Source organism: Myotis nattereri (genome assembly GCF_964212035.1).
Source record: "Myotis nattereri genome assembly, contig: HAP1_SCAFFOLD_96, whole genome shotgun sequence".
Classification (NCBI taxonomy): Eukaryota; Metazoa; Chordata; class Mammalia; order Chiroptera; family Vespertilionidae; genus Myotis; species Myotis nattereri.
In genome coordinates this window covers 105877-121892 of record NW_027669672.1, presented here as the reverse complement: position 1 = coordinate 121892, position 16016 = coordinate 105877, and the positions used below count along the sequence as shown (strand labels likewise).

The following is a 16016-nucleotide window of genomic DNA, read 5'->3' as shown; positions in this document are numbered from 1 at the left end:
GCCCCAGTCACGGAGCCCCCAACCGCGCCGGGAGCTGTCACAGCGCGGCCCGCGCGGGGACCCACAGCCCTGCTCCACGCGGCGGCCCGGCAGCGGCGCGGATAGCCCGGACCCCAGACGCCGCTCTCCGCCGCGCCGCGCGGTCTCCCGGGCAACTGGGGCGACGCCTGCGCACCTCGCTTCCCCGGCGCCTCGGCCCCGCCCCGCGCCCGGGCGGTCCCTGGAGCGGAAGTCTCCGAGCGGAAGCGGAAGTGCGCGAGCGGCCGCGGCGGGATCGTGGCTTCGCTGGCCCGTCTCCGGCTGAGCTGGCGCGTCTCTAGGTAGGGCCGGGCCTGCGGCGCCTTCGCCGTGCGGCGTCCACGGTTCTGCACCGTGGCGGCCGCCCCTTCCGTGAGCCCGGCGGCGGGCCCAGGCCGGGTCCAAGTTCCCGCGGCCCCGCCGTTCCCCTCCCGGGCCCGCCGTCCGTCGCCTACCCGCCCCCCGCCCCCGCCGCCGTGCTCCGGCCCCTCCGGCGACCGGTGCCGGTGTCCTCGCGGCCCGGCTGTCGCGTCACCCTCTGCGCCGCCGCCGGTGCACCTCCCCCGTCGGGCCCGAGCCTCCGCCCTCCGGCCCTGGACCCTCGGGTACCGAAGGGTGACGGCTCGCCGCCCAGGAACATGCGCGAGGGCGGCGTCTGCGTCGTCCGGGAGGGGTTTTGGGCCGCGTTTGGATAGTCGGTGTCGGGGTGGGAGGGAAGGGGAGCCATCCCGCCCGCGGAGGAGAGAGTGGGTGTCAGGTTGAGGATGGACACCCAGGAAGACGTGGTGGTCGCGGGTAGAACCGGGAAAAACCGGGGGTGGGGGCTGGAGGCGAGGTGCCCCCCGGAGAGGGCGTGCAGAGCTCTAGGCTCACCCCGCGGTTTCCCTAGCAGCGGTGCGGAGATTGCATGGCTGTCAGCTTCCTTTTTTTAAAGTTTTCCTACCCTTTTGCTTCTCCCAGGCCAGCGCCCCCATTCCTCGGGCCGGGTGTGCCTCCTCGCGTGCCCGTCCACACTTCTCTCCTGCGGGCTTAGAGCGCGTTGTTAGAACTGACAGCCAGTCCGCAGATGGTAAGCCAGAGCCTGCGGAAGTCTCCGATGAATCAGTGTTTTAGCTTTCGCTCCTGAATGTAAAATTCATAGTGGATTCTTATCCTGAAATCGGGATAAACGAGGCCTCCGTGTTGACGGGTCTGCACACATGTTCCTCTTCTGTGACAGTCGTTGTGGTTCATTGGCCCTTGAGGGGGATTGGGGAACTCGGGTGGGGGCCCCCAGGGGCCCAAATCTGGGTTGCCCTCCCTCTTGATCATTCTGTCAGGGCCCCAGGGACTGGGAGAACCTTCTGGAAGGACAGATCTCTGGACTGACATGCAAAGTGTTAGGTGTTAGAGCCCTAGTGAAAGGAAAACAGACTCAGAGGCAGGTGGGTTCCAGTCCAGCTTCACCGTTACTGCCTGTGACACTGCTGGCCCGGCCAGCTCTTCCTGCCTTTGCGGGCAGAAGTGCCTTTTCCGAGAGTCTGCACAATACTGGTAAGTGCCAGAGGGACTACGGGGGGTGTTTGCTATGGGGCTTTCTGATTGTAGAAAGTAGCCATGTTCTTTGCAGAAAATTCATAGAACAAAGAAACATTTTAAGTGTACGATTTTATGCATCTTGACATATGTACACACACACCTGTGCTGCTGCTTCTTGAACGACTCAGCCTTTGCTTCCCTCTTAAAGATCCAGATCTGAGACAGGGGCTCTCCGGTTCACTGCCTTGTCCGCAGCTGCCAGCACACGGCCCAGAGCACAGTAAGCCCGAGCTGAATGCACACTGAGCACGTGCGGGAATGTGGACCCCATGCCTTTGGTTCATCTGGGGGACCATATGGTCTCTCTACCCTCCCTAGTCTTTGGCAGTAGGAAGTAGGGCTCTGTACCCTCTAGTCTTGGGGTTCTTCCAAAATGGGGAGGCTGTGGGATACCGGCAGCCAGTCCACCAGCATCCACAATAGCCCCTCATCTGCCTCAGTCTCGCCGGCCTCCATCCCTTCTCCACGACAGGCAGGGCAGTGTTTCTGAGATGCAGGTGCTTTCCCCTCAGGTGAAGTGTAAGCGCCTGTGTGGTCTGCGCCCCTTTGCTCTTGGCCCTGCCCACTCAGCCTCAGCTCACTCCCGTTCCCTTAAACAGAGCTTCTAGCCACACTTAGCTTTTGGGTTTGAGGAAAACACAAAGTTGCAAGTTAAACTATTTAATAGAACAGATATTTTAAGCACCTTAGAAACCCCCATCTATATAATAAAAGCCTAAGCAATCCTTACGACCAGTCGACTGCTCAGCCAGTTGACCAGTTGCTATGATGCACACAGACCACCAGGGGGCAGACGCTCAACTTGGGAGCTGCCCCCTGGTGGCCAGTGCGCTCCCACAGCAGGAGCACTCCTCCGCTCAGCCAGAAGCCGAGCTCATGACTAGCAAATGCAGCTGTGGCAGCAGGAGCCTGTCCCGCCTCCACGGCAGCGCCACTGAGCAGCAGCAATGGCAGGCACAGTGGGCCTGCCGGCCGGCCGGGATGAGCAGGAGCAGAGGGGTGCTGCACCCCAGCTTGGGCTCCTCCCTGGCCGCCTGTCACTTCGCGCACTGCTACAGCCCTCGGATCGACCAAAACCAGCAGTCTGACAACCCCCAAGGGGTCCCAGATTTCGAGAAAGAGCAGACCAGGCTGAGGGACCCCACCAGTGCACGAATCTGTGCACTGGGCCTCTAGTTTAATAATAAAAAAGACACCTTATGGACTTCAAAGAATTTATCCCTTACCACTCTTGCTTCAGGCCTCGCCTGCTCTCCTGTCTCCATCTGGACACTCAGGATGGCCATCGTGGGTCCCGGACCTGTCCTGGGTCTTCCTACTGCGTGTTCCCCCCATTCACATGCTTTGCCCTTCTCTGCCCTACAGTTAAGTCAAGTGCTTGTTGCCTGTTGGACATTTTCCTGCTAGAGTGTAAGCCACTGGAGGGCAGGACTGTCTGTCTAGCTCAGGGGTGGGCAAACTTTTTGACTCGAGGGCCACAATGGGTTCTTAAACTGGACTCAGAAGAAGGAGCTGGGGCCGTGTTTCCCGACGTTGCCATGTTAACACTGCTGCTGGTGAAGGAGCGGAGGGGAGAGCAAGATAACCCTCCGCTCTTTCAGCTCCGCGGGCGGATAGAACAGCCGAACGAGTTGGATCCGGCCCGCGGGCCGTAGTTTGCCCACGGCTGGTTTAGCTCCTTGCTCCGTGTCTGCTGTCACGTTTGCTGAAAAGCTGCTCAATGACTGAGTAAACCAGATTTATGTTCAGATAACTGCCCTAGTGGTGGTGAGGACAGCTGAGTGCTAACGAGGTACAACTACAGACTGACAGCCTGTTGGAGAAGAATTACCAGAATGTGCTTTTCCTTCGCCTCAGCAGTTTCACATCTAAGATTCATCCCAAGGAAATGAGATTTTTATGCATGGATGTGACTCACATTCTTATTTATGGCTTGCAATATAGGAGATGGCATAAATGTCCAGCAGTAGGGTTGAGAACTCACTCACACCACACTGTGCACCCATTAAAAATTACACCATAACAGGTCAACCTTCTGACTTGGCAACATGTATCACCTAATAAATTAAGACACAAAATAGGTTATAGAGAAGTATGATCCCAATTTTTAGAAATATATACTCTAAAATGTTTATTGTCCTTATTTTTGGAAGATGAGGCTATGAGTGGTTTTTTTCTTTGTTCTATGAGTTTCTGCAAAGAACATGGCTACTTTATTTCTCACGGCTACTTTTTCAGAAAAAATTTTATTTCCAATATTAAAAAGTAATCTAGCTTATAAAAATCATAAGTTTAATACACCCTCATAGTTATGTGGCTTTATTTTAAGATAATTTAAGAATTTTGGACTGGGCAGATTTTACTAAACCCTGAGGCAGCTAATGAGAAATGTTTAAGGAATAAATTTATAATCTAAATGAAATCACATCACACCAGTTTATGAAGTCGGTCTTGTAGAGCTCACTTTGCAGATAAGAAGAATGAAGCATGTAGAATAAGGTAACTTGCTCACAGTTTCGTTGCAAGGAAGTGGAGGTTGGGCTTAGTGTGGTTTTATCCCAGAGCTTTTCCTTCTGTCTCAGTACTGCCCAGCGTCTGCCCCGTCTTCCCAGGATACAGTGTGCAGGGGTCTGCCACCAGCTCCTGAGCGTCTGCGTCTTCTTTGCACCAGTCTGACTCTTGGCACCAGTGGTTATGGCAGCTGTGGGAGGTCTTACAGGGCATCCGAGTCTAGACATGTACCTGGGCATAGCCAAGTACATCGTGGTAACTTCAGGCTTCCCATTTCTTGTGTAAGCTTCTTACTCTGACAATTAAAAAAGTAAGGAAGACTTTATTCCAGACTTGCCATAGGAGGTAGAGGTAGGGCTCAACTTCAAATGGGGCAGAGGCATCTGCCAACAGGCAGAGTGAGGGATCAGCAAGAATCGGGCAGGGGATTCTCTCTCTACACTGACTCAGTAGGATTCTTGAGTCAACTGGACTGGGCAGGGCCAGCAGGAAGCCTAAGGTTGTGCCTTGTGGAGAAGAGGGCCCTGGGGAGCCTGCTTGACGTTGGTCCAGGAGAGTGTCTATCAGTGCCCAGTGAGCCTGTGGACAGCCCTCAGACAGGTGGAGACCACCTGAGTGGCAGCTGCCCTTAGCTTACTTGCTCATCTGGTTGTCTGTGGATCCATAAATACTCAGGAGACATCGAGCCAACACTGTCCCACAAGCTGCCCTGGGACAATCCTCCTGGAACCCTCAATCCCTGTTCACACCCTTCTGTGTACGGATTCCCCATCAATTGCTTTTATTTTGGTGGGGCGAGCGGGGAGGAAAGCGAAGAAAGCAGACTGTAGATGCCCCACATCAGCCCTGGGGGGCCTCCCTAGGTGGACCAAGGCCCAGCCAGCATGTGGTCATTGAAGATGCAGAAAGGAAGCAGGGAATGAAAGGACTGATTCATCCTAGTCATCCAGGGCCACTGATGAACATCCACCTGGCATCAGGGTGTACCTCTGGCTTTCCTCTTCACTCCTGATCAGAGACCAGACGCTGGTGTTGCTTGTTTGTAGATTTTGGCCTTGTGGAGACAAATTATTTGATAAAGATAAGTCCAAGGTTATGGTTCGATTGCTCTGTAGAACATGAACCTGCTTTGTCTCCAAATTGAAAGGCTTGATTTAGTCAACTCCAGCTCTTCCGATGCCCTCTGCACGGTCGGGCTCTGACACAAGGGGGTTGGGGGTGGGGGGCAGAGGGGAAACACTGTCCATGTCTTAAGGGGCTACAACCACTGGGACTGGCCGTCCTGCAGATGCTGCTCTGCGCATGGGATGTGTCCAGTGGCTGGCTCTGAGTCCATTTGTCCCTATGTCCGGATTGGCTCCGGACCTGTCGGTGCAGGTTGGGCTGATATGTTTTTGCTGAGGCACGCCTCTCTCCATTTCTGTCTGCTGAAAGATTGTGAATAAAGGAGCTTCTGGACTCGTCTTCTGTCCACTTCTTCATTTACTGCAACCCAGTACCTGGGATTGGTCTGGCTGTCAGGACAATGAGGCTGTTCCTGGCAGTGAGGCCGCCTCTGGGATGGCTCCCTGTGTACCTGTGGCTGCTCTTCTGTGCGATGTCCGGCACTGGTACTGCTTGAGGACGTGGGCCTACTGGTTACTCTCCCTCTGCCCACACTTGGTGATTCCTGACCTCTCTTTACACACCTGCCCTTTGATGCCTTCATTTATTCACTCACAAATACTGGCCCTCGCAAGGCAGACACTGCTGGTGCCGGGTGTGACAGTGACATCTGCCCTGGAGGGGCCCCCATGGAGAGATCTGTCTCCCAGGCTGTGTTTTGGGCAATATGATTCCTACCGAAGGAGACATAACTTCTGTTTTCCTTCTTGGCATTGAAAATCTTCTTATAGTTTATAGGTAGAATAAATTAAATTATATATACATGTATGTATTTAAATAATCTTTAATGGTAGAGAATGAAAAACACCTCAGTATTACTCTTACCAATTTAAAAACAAAAAAATTGTTAAAAAGGTAACGGCCACAAAATAATCTTTTTTAAAAATATTTTTTAATTCTCACCAGAGGATATGTTTTTTATTGATTTTAGAGAAGAAGGGAGAGAGAGAAAGAAATACCCATTGGTTACCTCCTATACACCTCAACCAGGGATTGAACTCGCAACCTGGTGTGTGCCCGGCCCAGGAATCAAACCTGCAACCTTTTGATGTATGGGGCTACGCTCCAACTACTCAAGCCACCCTGCGGCCAGGGCCACAAAATTATCTCTTTAGCATTTCATTTCCCACCACTCTGCCTGTGTTGACAGGTGGTGGTGTGGTGTGTGACATATTGAGCTGAAAATGGAAGGCCCCTTTGCTGTCACAGGTTCCCAGATCTTTGTGTCTCCGAATTTTTCTTTGCAAATGCCACACAAGAGCACATTGTAAGGTAACATTCCTGAGGTAGTTTGTGATTCAAAATGGGAGAGATTGGCAGTGTGAAAAACAGGAAAAAACTGTGTGTGTTTAATTAAAATAGTGAGCTTTTCATTGCTGGGGTGAGAAAGGAGGAAAAACATTTGAATGAAATCAAAGCAGAGCTGAGCCCGACTCTGTAAAATAAAGAGGAGAGTGTTTTGGAAACTCAGTGTTGTCACTTGCAGTTTTAGTAGAAAAATGCTTGAAACAAAAATCCTTTTTGTTGGTGAGGGAAGGCAGCCAGCCCAAGCATGGTGGGCGGCTGCACAGATGGGGGCCCCGCCTGTGGGAGCTGGGGTGAGGGAAGGGTCTGCTGCGCTCCTGGCTGCTGGCGGGCCTCAGGAGGGGGGTCGGCAGCACCCAGCCTGGAGCCTGGTGAAAGAATGGAAACCTGGTCACACTCACAGTTTGTAACTTACTTTTGCGTCCTCATTGTCAACAAACCTGACAAGCCTGCTCTTTTCAAAGCTAGGCATAGAATAATGGCCTGGAATTTGAGAAGTCTTAACACCCTTTCCAGACTTGTACCTAGCTACTGCCGGAGTGTCATAAGAAAACCCCTCTGCTTCAGAAATACGTTGTAACCTTCCTAGATGTGGGATCCATGCCCGGAGGTCTGAACTGCAACCACCTTCTCGTTGCAATAATGATCAAAAGTTGCATTACTTGATAATGCTCCCAAGATAAATGCCTCTTTGTCTAGCAAGAGCTCTACAGTGGTCTTGGTGTGTGGATGCACGTGTTCCATTATATTTAATAATTTAATGAGCAAGACCTCTACATTTCAACATAAATGTGTGTTATATCCATTCAGTTTTTATGTATTTCTCACTTAATGGCTATTAAACAGGTAACTTCAGCTTCTGATGGGGCCACTGCCCACCAACAGGCAGCTCTCAAACCATCATCAGTGCCCGTGCTTCTTCCCTGATAATTGACTTACCTGCAGCCTCTTCATTTGTGACGTCAGTGTCAGGTGGGGATGGAGGTGTACGGGCCGTGCGCAGCTGTGCGGTGGGAGCGAGCGCCCTGTGAGGAGCCATCGCGGCGGGCGGGGTGCAGCCAGCGGTGGCCGCTGTGCTCAGTCCTAAGCCCAGACAGGCTCGCTTGTCCTGTGTTGCTTTTGCATAATGAGGATTTTTGTTTTGTTTTATCAAAGGACACTCAGCCCTGATGACTTACAGAAAACCAAAGTGAAAAGAGCAGGCCATTAAGATAAAGATGTCATCATGGAGTTTTTCTGACCTCAAGTCATGCCTTATATTACGTCTTTTTTAATAGAAGGGCAACTTAGGACACAATGCTCTGCTTGTTTTTTTCGATTTTGAATTCTAACTCTTTGAACTAACTACATTGTATGTTTTCACATTTTAGAAAGGGCAATTTTCCATTCAGACTTATTCACCATCTCAGATGTTCGACACATTTGCCTTAATGAACTTTTAAAAAATATATTTTTTTATTGATTTTAGAGAGAGAAAGGGAGAGGGATAGAAACATTGATGAGAGAGAAACATAGATCGGCTGCCTCCTGCACGCCGCCTACAGGAGACCGAGTCCACAACCCAGGCATGTGCCTTGACCAGGAGTTGAACTGTGACCTCCTGGCCCCTGGGCCAGTGCTCAACCACTGAGCCACATCGGCTGGGCCATAGTGAACTTTTATGTACTGTATTTGTTTACTTGAGGTTGGAGGAGGCTGACTTAACTTACATGTGGATTTCTGACTGCAGGTGGGCAGTGCCCCTGACACCAGTGTTGTTCAGGGCCAGCTAGTTCTCTTTTCAACCCCTTTATTGAGGTGTAGTTGACATACAGGAAACTGCACAGGCTGAGTTTACAGGTAACATGTGTTTACCCATGATACCATCACTACAATCAAGGTAATGAATGGAACCATCACCCCAAAAGTCCCCTTCGTAAATCCCGCCCTCTAACTTGCCCCTGACACTTCAAATGAGCTCAGCTCTCAATGAACCAAAAATTTATATTCAAATGGAATCATAGTGTGTACTTTTTTTTTTTTTTAATCTGGCTTCTTTCAACTCAGCAAAATTATTTTGAGAAATAGCCATTTTTGTTTTTAGGTTTTCAGAGTTAACTTCTATTTGGGTTCCTAGATGGAAAATATTACTTTTTTGAAAACTGTTAGCCTGTTTTGAATCCATTTGAGAAATCTCTTGAATAATAGTCTTAGCTAAAATCTTAAAAAGAAGCTACACTATGTTATCTTTGAAAAGTCCAACTCAAGTAATTTACACTTAGCTAAAGTTCCTCACGTGTTTTTATGGAAAACTTTAGGCTCCTGATAGAGAATGGCTATTCACCATTGTCTGTGTGGGCTTTGTAAGGTGCCATAATAACTGGTTTCCTTTCCTTTCCTTTCCAGATCCTTCTGGGAGGTCAGTCATGGGTGTGAGAGGCTTGCAGGGGTTTGTGGCAAGCAGCTGCCCACATGTATGTACAACAGTGAATTTCAAAGAGCTGGCCGAGCAGCACCAAAGCAAGCATCCCGGATGCACGCCCACCATCGTGGTGGACGCCATGTGCTGTCTCAGGTACTGGTACACCCCTGAGTCATGGGTTTGCGGTGGCCAGTGGAAGGAATACTTTTCTGTCCTGCGAGATTTTGTGAGAACTTTTACAGACGTTGGCATCAAGTTGGTATTCTTCTTTGATGGTATGGTGGAGAAGGAGAAGAGAGATGTGTGGGTGAAACGGAGACTCAAGAACAACAGGGAGATTGCCAGGATTTTCCATTATATCAAGACGCACAGGGAACAGCCCAGCAGGAGCATGTTCTTCATCCCCTCGGGGCTGGCCATCTTCACGCGGTTTGCTCTGAAGACGCTGGGTCAGGAAACGCTGTGCTCCTTACAGGAGGCTGACTATGAGGTGGCTTCTTACGGCCTCCAGAACAACTGTCTAGGGATCCTCGGAGAAGACACCGACTACTTAATTTATGACTCCTGTCCCTACTTTTCCATCAGTGAGCTCTGCCTGGACAGCCTCAGCACTGTCATGCTCTGTAGGGAGAAGCTGTGTGCGAGTCTGGGCCTCTGCCTGGCAGACCTTCCCCTTCTGGCCTGCCTGCTGGGCAACGACGTCGTCCCGGAAGGCATGTTTGAAACCTTTCGGTACAAGTGCTTGTCCTTCTATACCTCTGTGAAAGAGAACTGTGACAGGAGAGGCAACGTCATCTTAGCTGTAGCAGACCACATAGCTAAAGTCCTTCGCTTATATCAAGGTGAGAAAAAGCTGGAAGAGATGTTACCTTTGGGACCAAACAAAGCTCTTTTTTATAAGGGGATGGCATCATATCTTTTACCAGGACAGAAATCTCCATGGATTTCCCCAAAAGCCAAAGCTATAACAACTTTGGACAAGCAGATTATATCCGTGAGTTCAGACCCTGAATCCAAGCAAGAAAGTCCTGAGAGTTCAGACCCTGAATCCAAGCAAGGAAGTCCTGAGAGTACAGATTCTGGATCCAAGCAAGAAAGTTCTGTGTGTACAGACCCTGAATCCAAGCAAGAAAGTCCCATGTGTACAGACCCTGAGTCTAAGCAGGAAGATCCCATGTGTATAGACCCTGAATCCAAGCAGGAAGTTCCCATGTGTACAGACCCTGAATTCAAGGAGGAAGACCCCATGAATATGGAGCCTGAAATCAAGCGACAAGTAACCATGGTTTCAGACACCGAAATCTTAAAGGTAGGTAGATAAGCCCACCCTTATGGCGGCCTGATGGAAACGCATCCATCAAGGCACTCGTCAGTGAATATTGACCACGTGCAGTAGGTAAGGTGCTGTGGGGACGCAGAATAGGACCCAGGAGTTTAGTTAGGAAGTATGACATAAGCCCTGAAAACTCACATTGTAAACCATATTTGACATTGTCACATGACTGTTCCAGAAGAGGGCTCTGACGGAGAGAGATCCCTGGGGGCTAAAGGATAGAGAGAAGCTCCCAGAAGAGGCAGAAGTGGAGCCAGACCTCAGTGGAGCTGATGTGCTTCAAGCAGGCACATAGGGAAATGGGTCACTTCTGATGATCTTCAGTTGGCTAGAGTATCAAGTCGTAGCTCTTTAAAATACTTTTTTTTTAAAAATCTTAAAGCTGCTAGCCTGTCCTCTGTTGTGATTTAAAGACATTTTAGTGGGGGCTGGCACGAGGTGAAAGGGATTAAAGTGGGGGAAAGGAGGGCATATGTAATACTTTGAACAGTAAAGATAAAAATTTTAAAAAGACATTTTAACAATGAAATGGACATTTTTGTAGTCTGTCTAGCCTTATAACAACAGTTGACATTCACTGAGCACACAGGCTGTGTCAGCCAGGTGCGTTTCCTGTGTTACCTCAATCCTCAGTAGTTTCGTGAGGTTGCCACTTTTTTTTTAAAATTTTGTTTTATTGCTTAGATAAGTTGCCACTTTTATTAAACCTATTTTATATATGAAGAAAGTGAGGAATAAAGAGATTAAGACTTAAGTCTGCATTAATGAATCAACATAACTAGTGTGTATAAGCAATGAGACAATCGGATTCACCAAGTTTTTGATATTCCAAGTTATCCTGCTGCCACATTTTAAGTGCCGTTAGCTATAGACTATTTAGACTTAAATTCTGGGTAGTAATGTAGATGAATTTTTTCTTGCAGTAATAAGAATGTTCTTCACAGGAAAATACAACTTATATGTAGATTTATAGCCCTTCTGAGTTTAGTTCTTATTTGATAAGAAAGTAGAATCATTTAAATCATCCATCTCTTCACCTGCCTTCAGATTACTGAGCAAAGGGATGAATGTGACCAGCATCTCAGCCCAAGGAGTTTATAGTTTAGTGGGGAGATCACAGGGTCAGTGTGAGGTGAGCCCCGTGAGGAGGAGAGCAGAGGTTTGTTTATGGAGAGGGGCTGGTGAAGTGGTCCCTGGGAGCTCAGGTGCAGGTGGGAGAGGGTGGAGCATTCCTGGGAGCACTGCAGCTGTGCACTGGGACTGGTGATGGCAGGTTCTCTGAGGCCGGAACTGTGTGTGGGTGAAAGGGGTTGAGGCCTTTACTGTAAAGGGGCCTTGACTGTTAGTGGGAAGAACTTGCTTGGAGGAGGGCAGGGGTTGTCCTGCTTGCGGATGATGGTGGCTGAGATAGGTCGGGCAGAGCCTTGTCCACCACCCTTACTCTCAGGTGGACAGAGGAAGAGGACCACGCTGCAGAGTCAGCGAGTCTGGCAGGTGCTTGGGGCTGGAGAATAGGGAGCAAGAAAGCTCTCACCCAGAAGCCCAGAAGACAGGAAACACAGATGCCAGTTTGAGCCTGGGGGACAGTTATTCCTTGCTGTGTGCCTTAAAACACTGGTGTGTGACATAAAGGTGCTGACTTTTTCTGTTTGAACATCCTTGTGTTTGCAAGGAGAATTCCATTGTGTCTGAACTTTGGGCAGGTTGCTAGAGCCCAGCACGTGCAGGCGGAGAGCTACCTGGTGTACAACATCATGGCCAGTGGGGAGATCGAGTGCAGCAACACCTTGGAGGATGCCCTGGACCAGGCCCTGCCCAGCCAGGCCTTCGTCTACCGCCCGGTGCGGCAGCGTGTCTACTCCCTCCTGCTGGCGGATGGCCATGGTGAGTCCTCATGACCATGCTGGGCACAGGCGGTTTCTGACACTGGCCGCTGAAGACACAGATGCAATTAAACAGGGTTTGTTCCTTGGTGGGGGCTGTGGTGGGATACCACCGACATCCACTTAAAGTGAGGTGGAGGCCATAGGCCTCTGAGTCTACTCAGCCAGCAGTTGCCCGCAGTAATTAAAAAAGAGCATTGTTGCCCTAACCGATTTGGCTCAGTGGATAGAACATCGACCTACAGACTGAAAGGTCCCAGGTTCGATTCTGGTCAAGGGCATGTACCTTGGTTGCGGGCACATCTCCAGTAGGAGGTGTGCAGGAGGCAGTTGATCGATGTTTCTCTCTCATCGATGTTTCTAACTCTCTATCCATCTCCCTTCCTCTGTAAAAAAAAAAAAAAAAGAGCATTGTTTCTATGAAATGTTACCTACTTATGCCTTAGAGGACTGTGCTTTTTCGAATGTGAAAATCCTTTCCTCTGCAGAGTAGCTGTTTATTATTAGGAGACAGTGTCTACTTACTGTCCCTCAAAATGAGATTTTCATAAAATAATTATATAAAACCTAGTACATCATATTTTAAAATATAAACAAAATTTTCCTTTAGGGTATTTGATATAAGTTTATGTGTCTCCCCATCTTTTTGTCCGTTGTGCAATAGCAGCGAGTATAGGGAGAGGACATGAGTGGCCAGGGCAGTAACCTGGGATACCTTCAGTACTGAGGAGTCCATCAGGCCCCAAACCCTCTCTGAGGAATGGTTTCGGGGAGTGAGGGGAGGAGAAGAGCACTTCTAGAGATGCGTGGTGCTTAATGCAGTGGTATCTGTCACCTCAGTCACCTGAGAGAGGCCGACTGCACCATCCTATCTGACGTGAGGTGATGAGGAAGAAGCTGATTTAAAAACAGAAACAAAAGAACCTATGTAGTAAGCTTTGGGGACAAATATTGTTTAATTTGTTTTCTTATATGGGTCTTTCTGAACATGAATGATTACACATTGATGATTTAAAAAGATTTTCATCATGAAAAGAATTTACATTATAGAATAATGTTTGCCTCAAATTATTTTTAGGGTACAGTTGGCCCTTGAACAAAACAATGCAAGGGTCAGTTGGGTGTCAACCCCACACTGAGTCAGAAATTCACCTACAACTACATTTGGCCTGCATCCTCAGGTTCCTTGAAAAATGGGGGTTTGAACTGCCTGGGTCCACTTACTAAAACTGCATGTACCAGTATGTTATAGCTGGATACATGGCATTTGGATGGCTAGACAGCGCTATGGCCAAATGTGGGAAGAACCTGCAGTCACTCCCCCCTTGGCCCCCCTAGCTTCTGCCATTCTTTCCGGATTCTAACCCTGTCTCTGAGTTTTATCTCCCCACTGAGCACCTTAGCGACGTCACTCAGGAGGTAGGAGAAGCTGCTCCTCCGCATCGCCGTGGCTCAGGGTGTTGGCGCAGAGCCCAGGCGAGCAGCAGCCCCTGACGGAATTGGCTGTCCTGTTGCTGGGCATCCTCACTGCTCCCAGTGGGCTGGGCAGGGCTGCCAGTCTTATGGGCACTCAGCCCTGTGGTACATAGTGTCCAGCAGGCGTGGCACCTTTGCAAAGTGCCTGCAGGCCATTCACTCATTGAAATCCTAGATACTGACCTAAAAGGTAACTTTAAAAATAGTAATACATAAAAAAGAATGGAAAGTTATGCTGTTTTTTTAAGGACCATGAGCACACACACACACAATTGTAGATTAAACAGCAGTATAAAAACATTACAGAACTAGAAGGACATATACATATGCATATGTTTTTAATTTTATTGTGGACAGTATTACAGGTGTCTCCCATTTTCTCCCGTTTGCCCCGCCCCACCCCAGGCCTTTCCCATGCTATTGTCTGTGTCCTTGGGTTATACACATCTGTTCTGTGGTTAATCTCTTCCTGTCCCCTCCCCTCAAACCCTCCCTCCGAGATCTGTTATTCTGTTCTAGGCATCCATACCTCTGGACCTATTTTGTTTGTCAGGTTTTTTCTTGTTGTTTTCTTTAGAATCCACTTATAAGTGAGATCATGTGATACTTCTCTTTCTCTGACTGGCTTATTTCGCTTAGCGTAATACTCTCCAGGTCCCTCCATGCTGTCTCCAAGGGTAAGAAATCCTTTTTTACAGCTGCATAGTATTTCATGGTATAAATGTACCACAGCTTTTTTACCCACTCATCTAATGATAGGCACTCGGGCTGTTTCCAGATCTTGGCTACTGTAAATAATGCTGCTATGAACATAGGGATGCATATATTCTTTTTGAATGGTGTTTCGGGTTTCTTAGGATATAGTTCCAGAAGTGGGATCACTTGGTCAAACAGAAGATCCATTTTTTAAAATATATTTTATTGATTTTCTACAGAGAGGAAGGGAGAAGGATAGAGAGTTAGAAGCATCGATGAGAGGGAAACATCGATCAGCTGCCTCCTGCACACCCCCTACTGGGGATGTGCCCGCAACCAAGGTACATGCCCTGGGCTGGAATCCAACCTGGGACCCTTTAGTCTGCAGGCCGATGCTCTGTCCACTGAGCCAAACCAGTTAGGGCCAGAAGATCCATTTTTTAATTTTGATGTAAGTCCATACTGTTTTCCACAGTGGCTGCACCAGTCTGCCTTCCCACCAGCAGTGCACGAGGGTTCCCACCAGCACTTGTTGTTTGTTGATTTATTGATAGTAGCCATTCTGACAGGTGTGAGGTGATACTTCATAGGACAAATATATTTTTAAAAAACCTAGAAGATTGTTACAAACTTGACAATCCCAAAAATTGAGAGGTTGAAGTCCACATTGCTTCTTGCTCTCTTTTGCCCCATATACCGCACATGTGCCCCCAGACCCAGATTGGGAGGGAGTCGATGCTGGGCGGGGGGAGGGGCACGTGACCTGACAGGTTTCTGAGGGGAGAGGTGGAGTGTACACAGTCACCCATGCTGCTCCCAGGGAAACATGTCTTGGCTGCACATGGGTTTGACAGAGCGGCATCATGTGTCGGGGTGACAGGAGCAGGTTTGGGCCTCCCATCTCCATGCCATGGCCAAGCCGGAGGGAGATGAAAACCGCAGAGAGCTTTTCTGAGAGGTCTCCCTTCGCTCATGGACCTCAGAACCCAGCCAGTCGAGTGCCAGGGGGAGAGGCAGCCTTTTCTTTTAGGACTTCTGGGCTGTTTCCTCTTCTCTTTTTCTTGGTATATAGGCATTAAGATGACTTCCATCTTAATTCAGACAAACCAAATTATTTGCAGACATGTCTGCTATAATTTCAAAGTGATGACAGATCAAAACCTCTGAAATGAAGTGGTGCCCCAGAGAATGGCCAAACTCTAGGGTTTTCTAGGAAAATGGGTTTGTTGTTACTTGAAGACCTCGGGTAACACTTTGCATCTGGCTCGGGGTTTTGGAGGCGTGGAGCTCGAGCTTTTCTGAGGAGGGTGATCCGGTTAAAAGTGGAAATGGTGCCGTCTGGTTGTTCAGGGTAGGTGAGGACAGCCCGCCCACTGCCAAGCTATCCTGGTGAGTACAGCCTCTGCCCTCACCTTTCGTGGCAGGAGGCACCCTGAGGGTCTGTGCAGCCACCTGACCTGTTCCTCTGACACAGAAGAACCCACAGAGGGGCCTGGTGCTCTTTCCCTGCCTCCACCTGAGGACGGGAGGGGAGTGTCTGAGGCTGGGGAGCTCAGCGGGCAGCAGGCTTCAGACAGGAGGAAGCACTACCTCTGCTTGGAAGGGTCCCTGGCAGAGCTGGGTTTGGGGACACTTGGCCCTCAGGCATCTA

General features: G+C 49.4%; 1 protein-coding gene across 1 annotated transcript in view; it reads left to right on the top strand.

The window, feature by feature from the left end:
* The first annotated feature begins 222 nt into the window (after positions 1 to 222).
* Positions 223 to 16016, top strand: part of FAM120B (family with sequence similarity 120 member B) — a 32245-nt gene continuing 16451 nt past the window's right edge. The window contains exons 1-3 of the mRNA XM_081115477.1: positions 223 to 320; positions 8962 to 10286; positions 12014 to 12194. Of these exons, the coding sequence (XP_080971603.1) occupies positions 8982 to 10286; positions 12014 to 12194 (1486 nt within the window). The 5' untranslated portion in view covers positions 223 to 320; positions 8962 to 8981. The remainder of the gene's footprint in view (positions 321 to 8961; positions 10287 to 12013; positions 12195 to 16016) is intronic.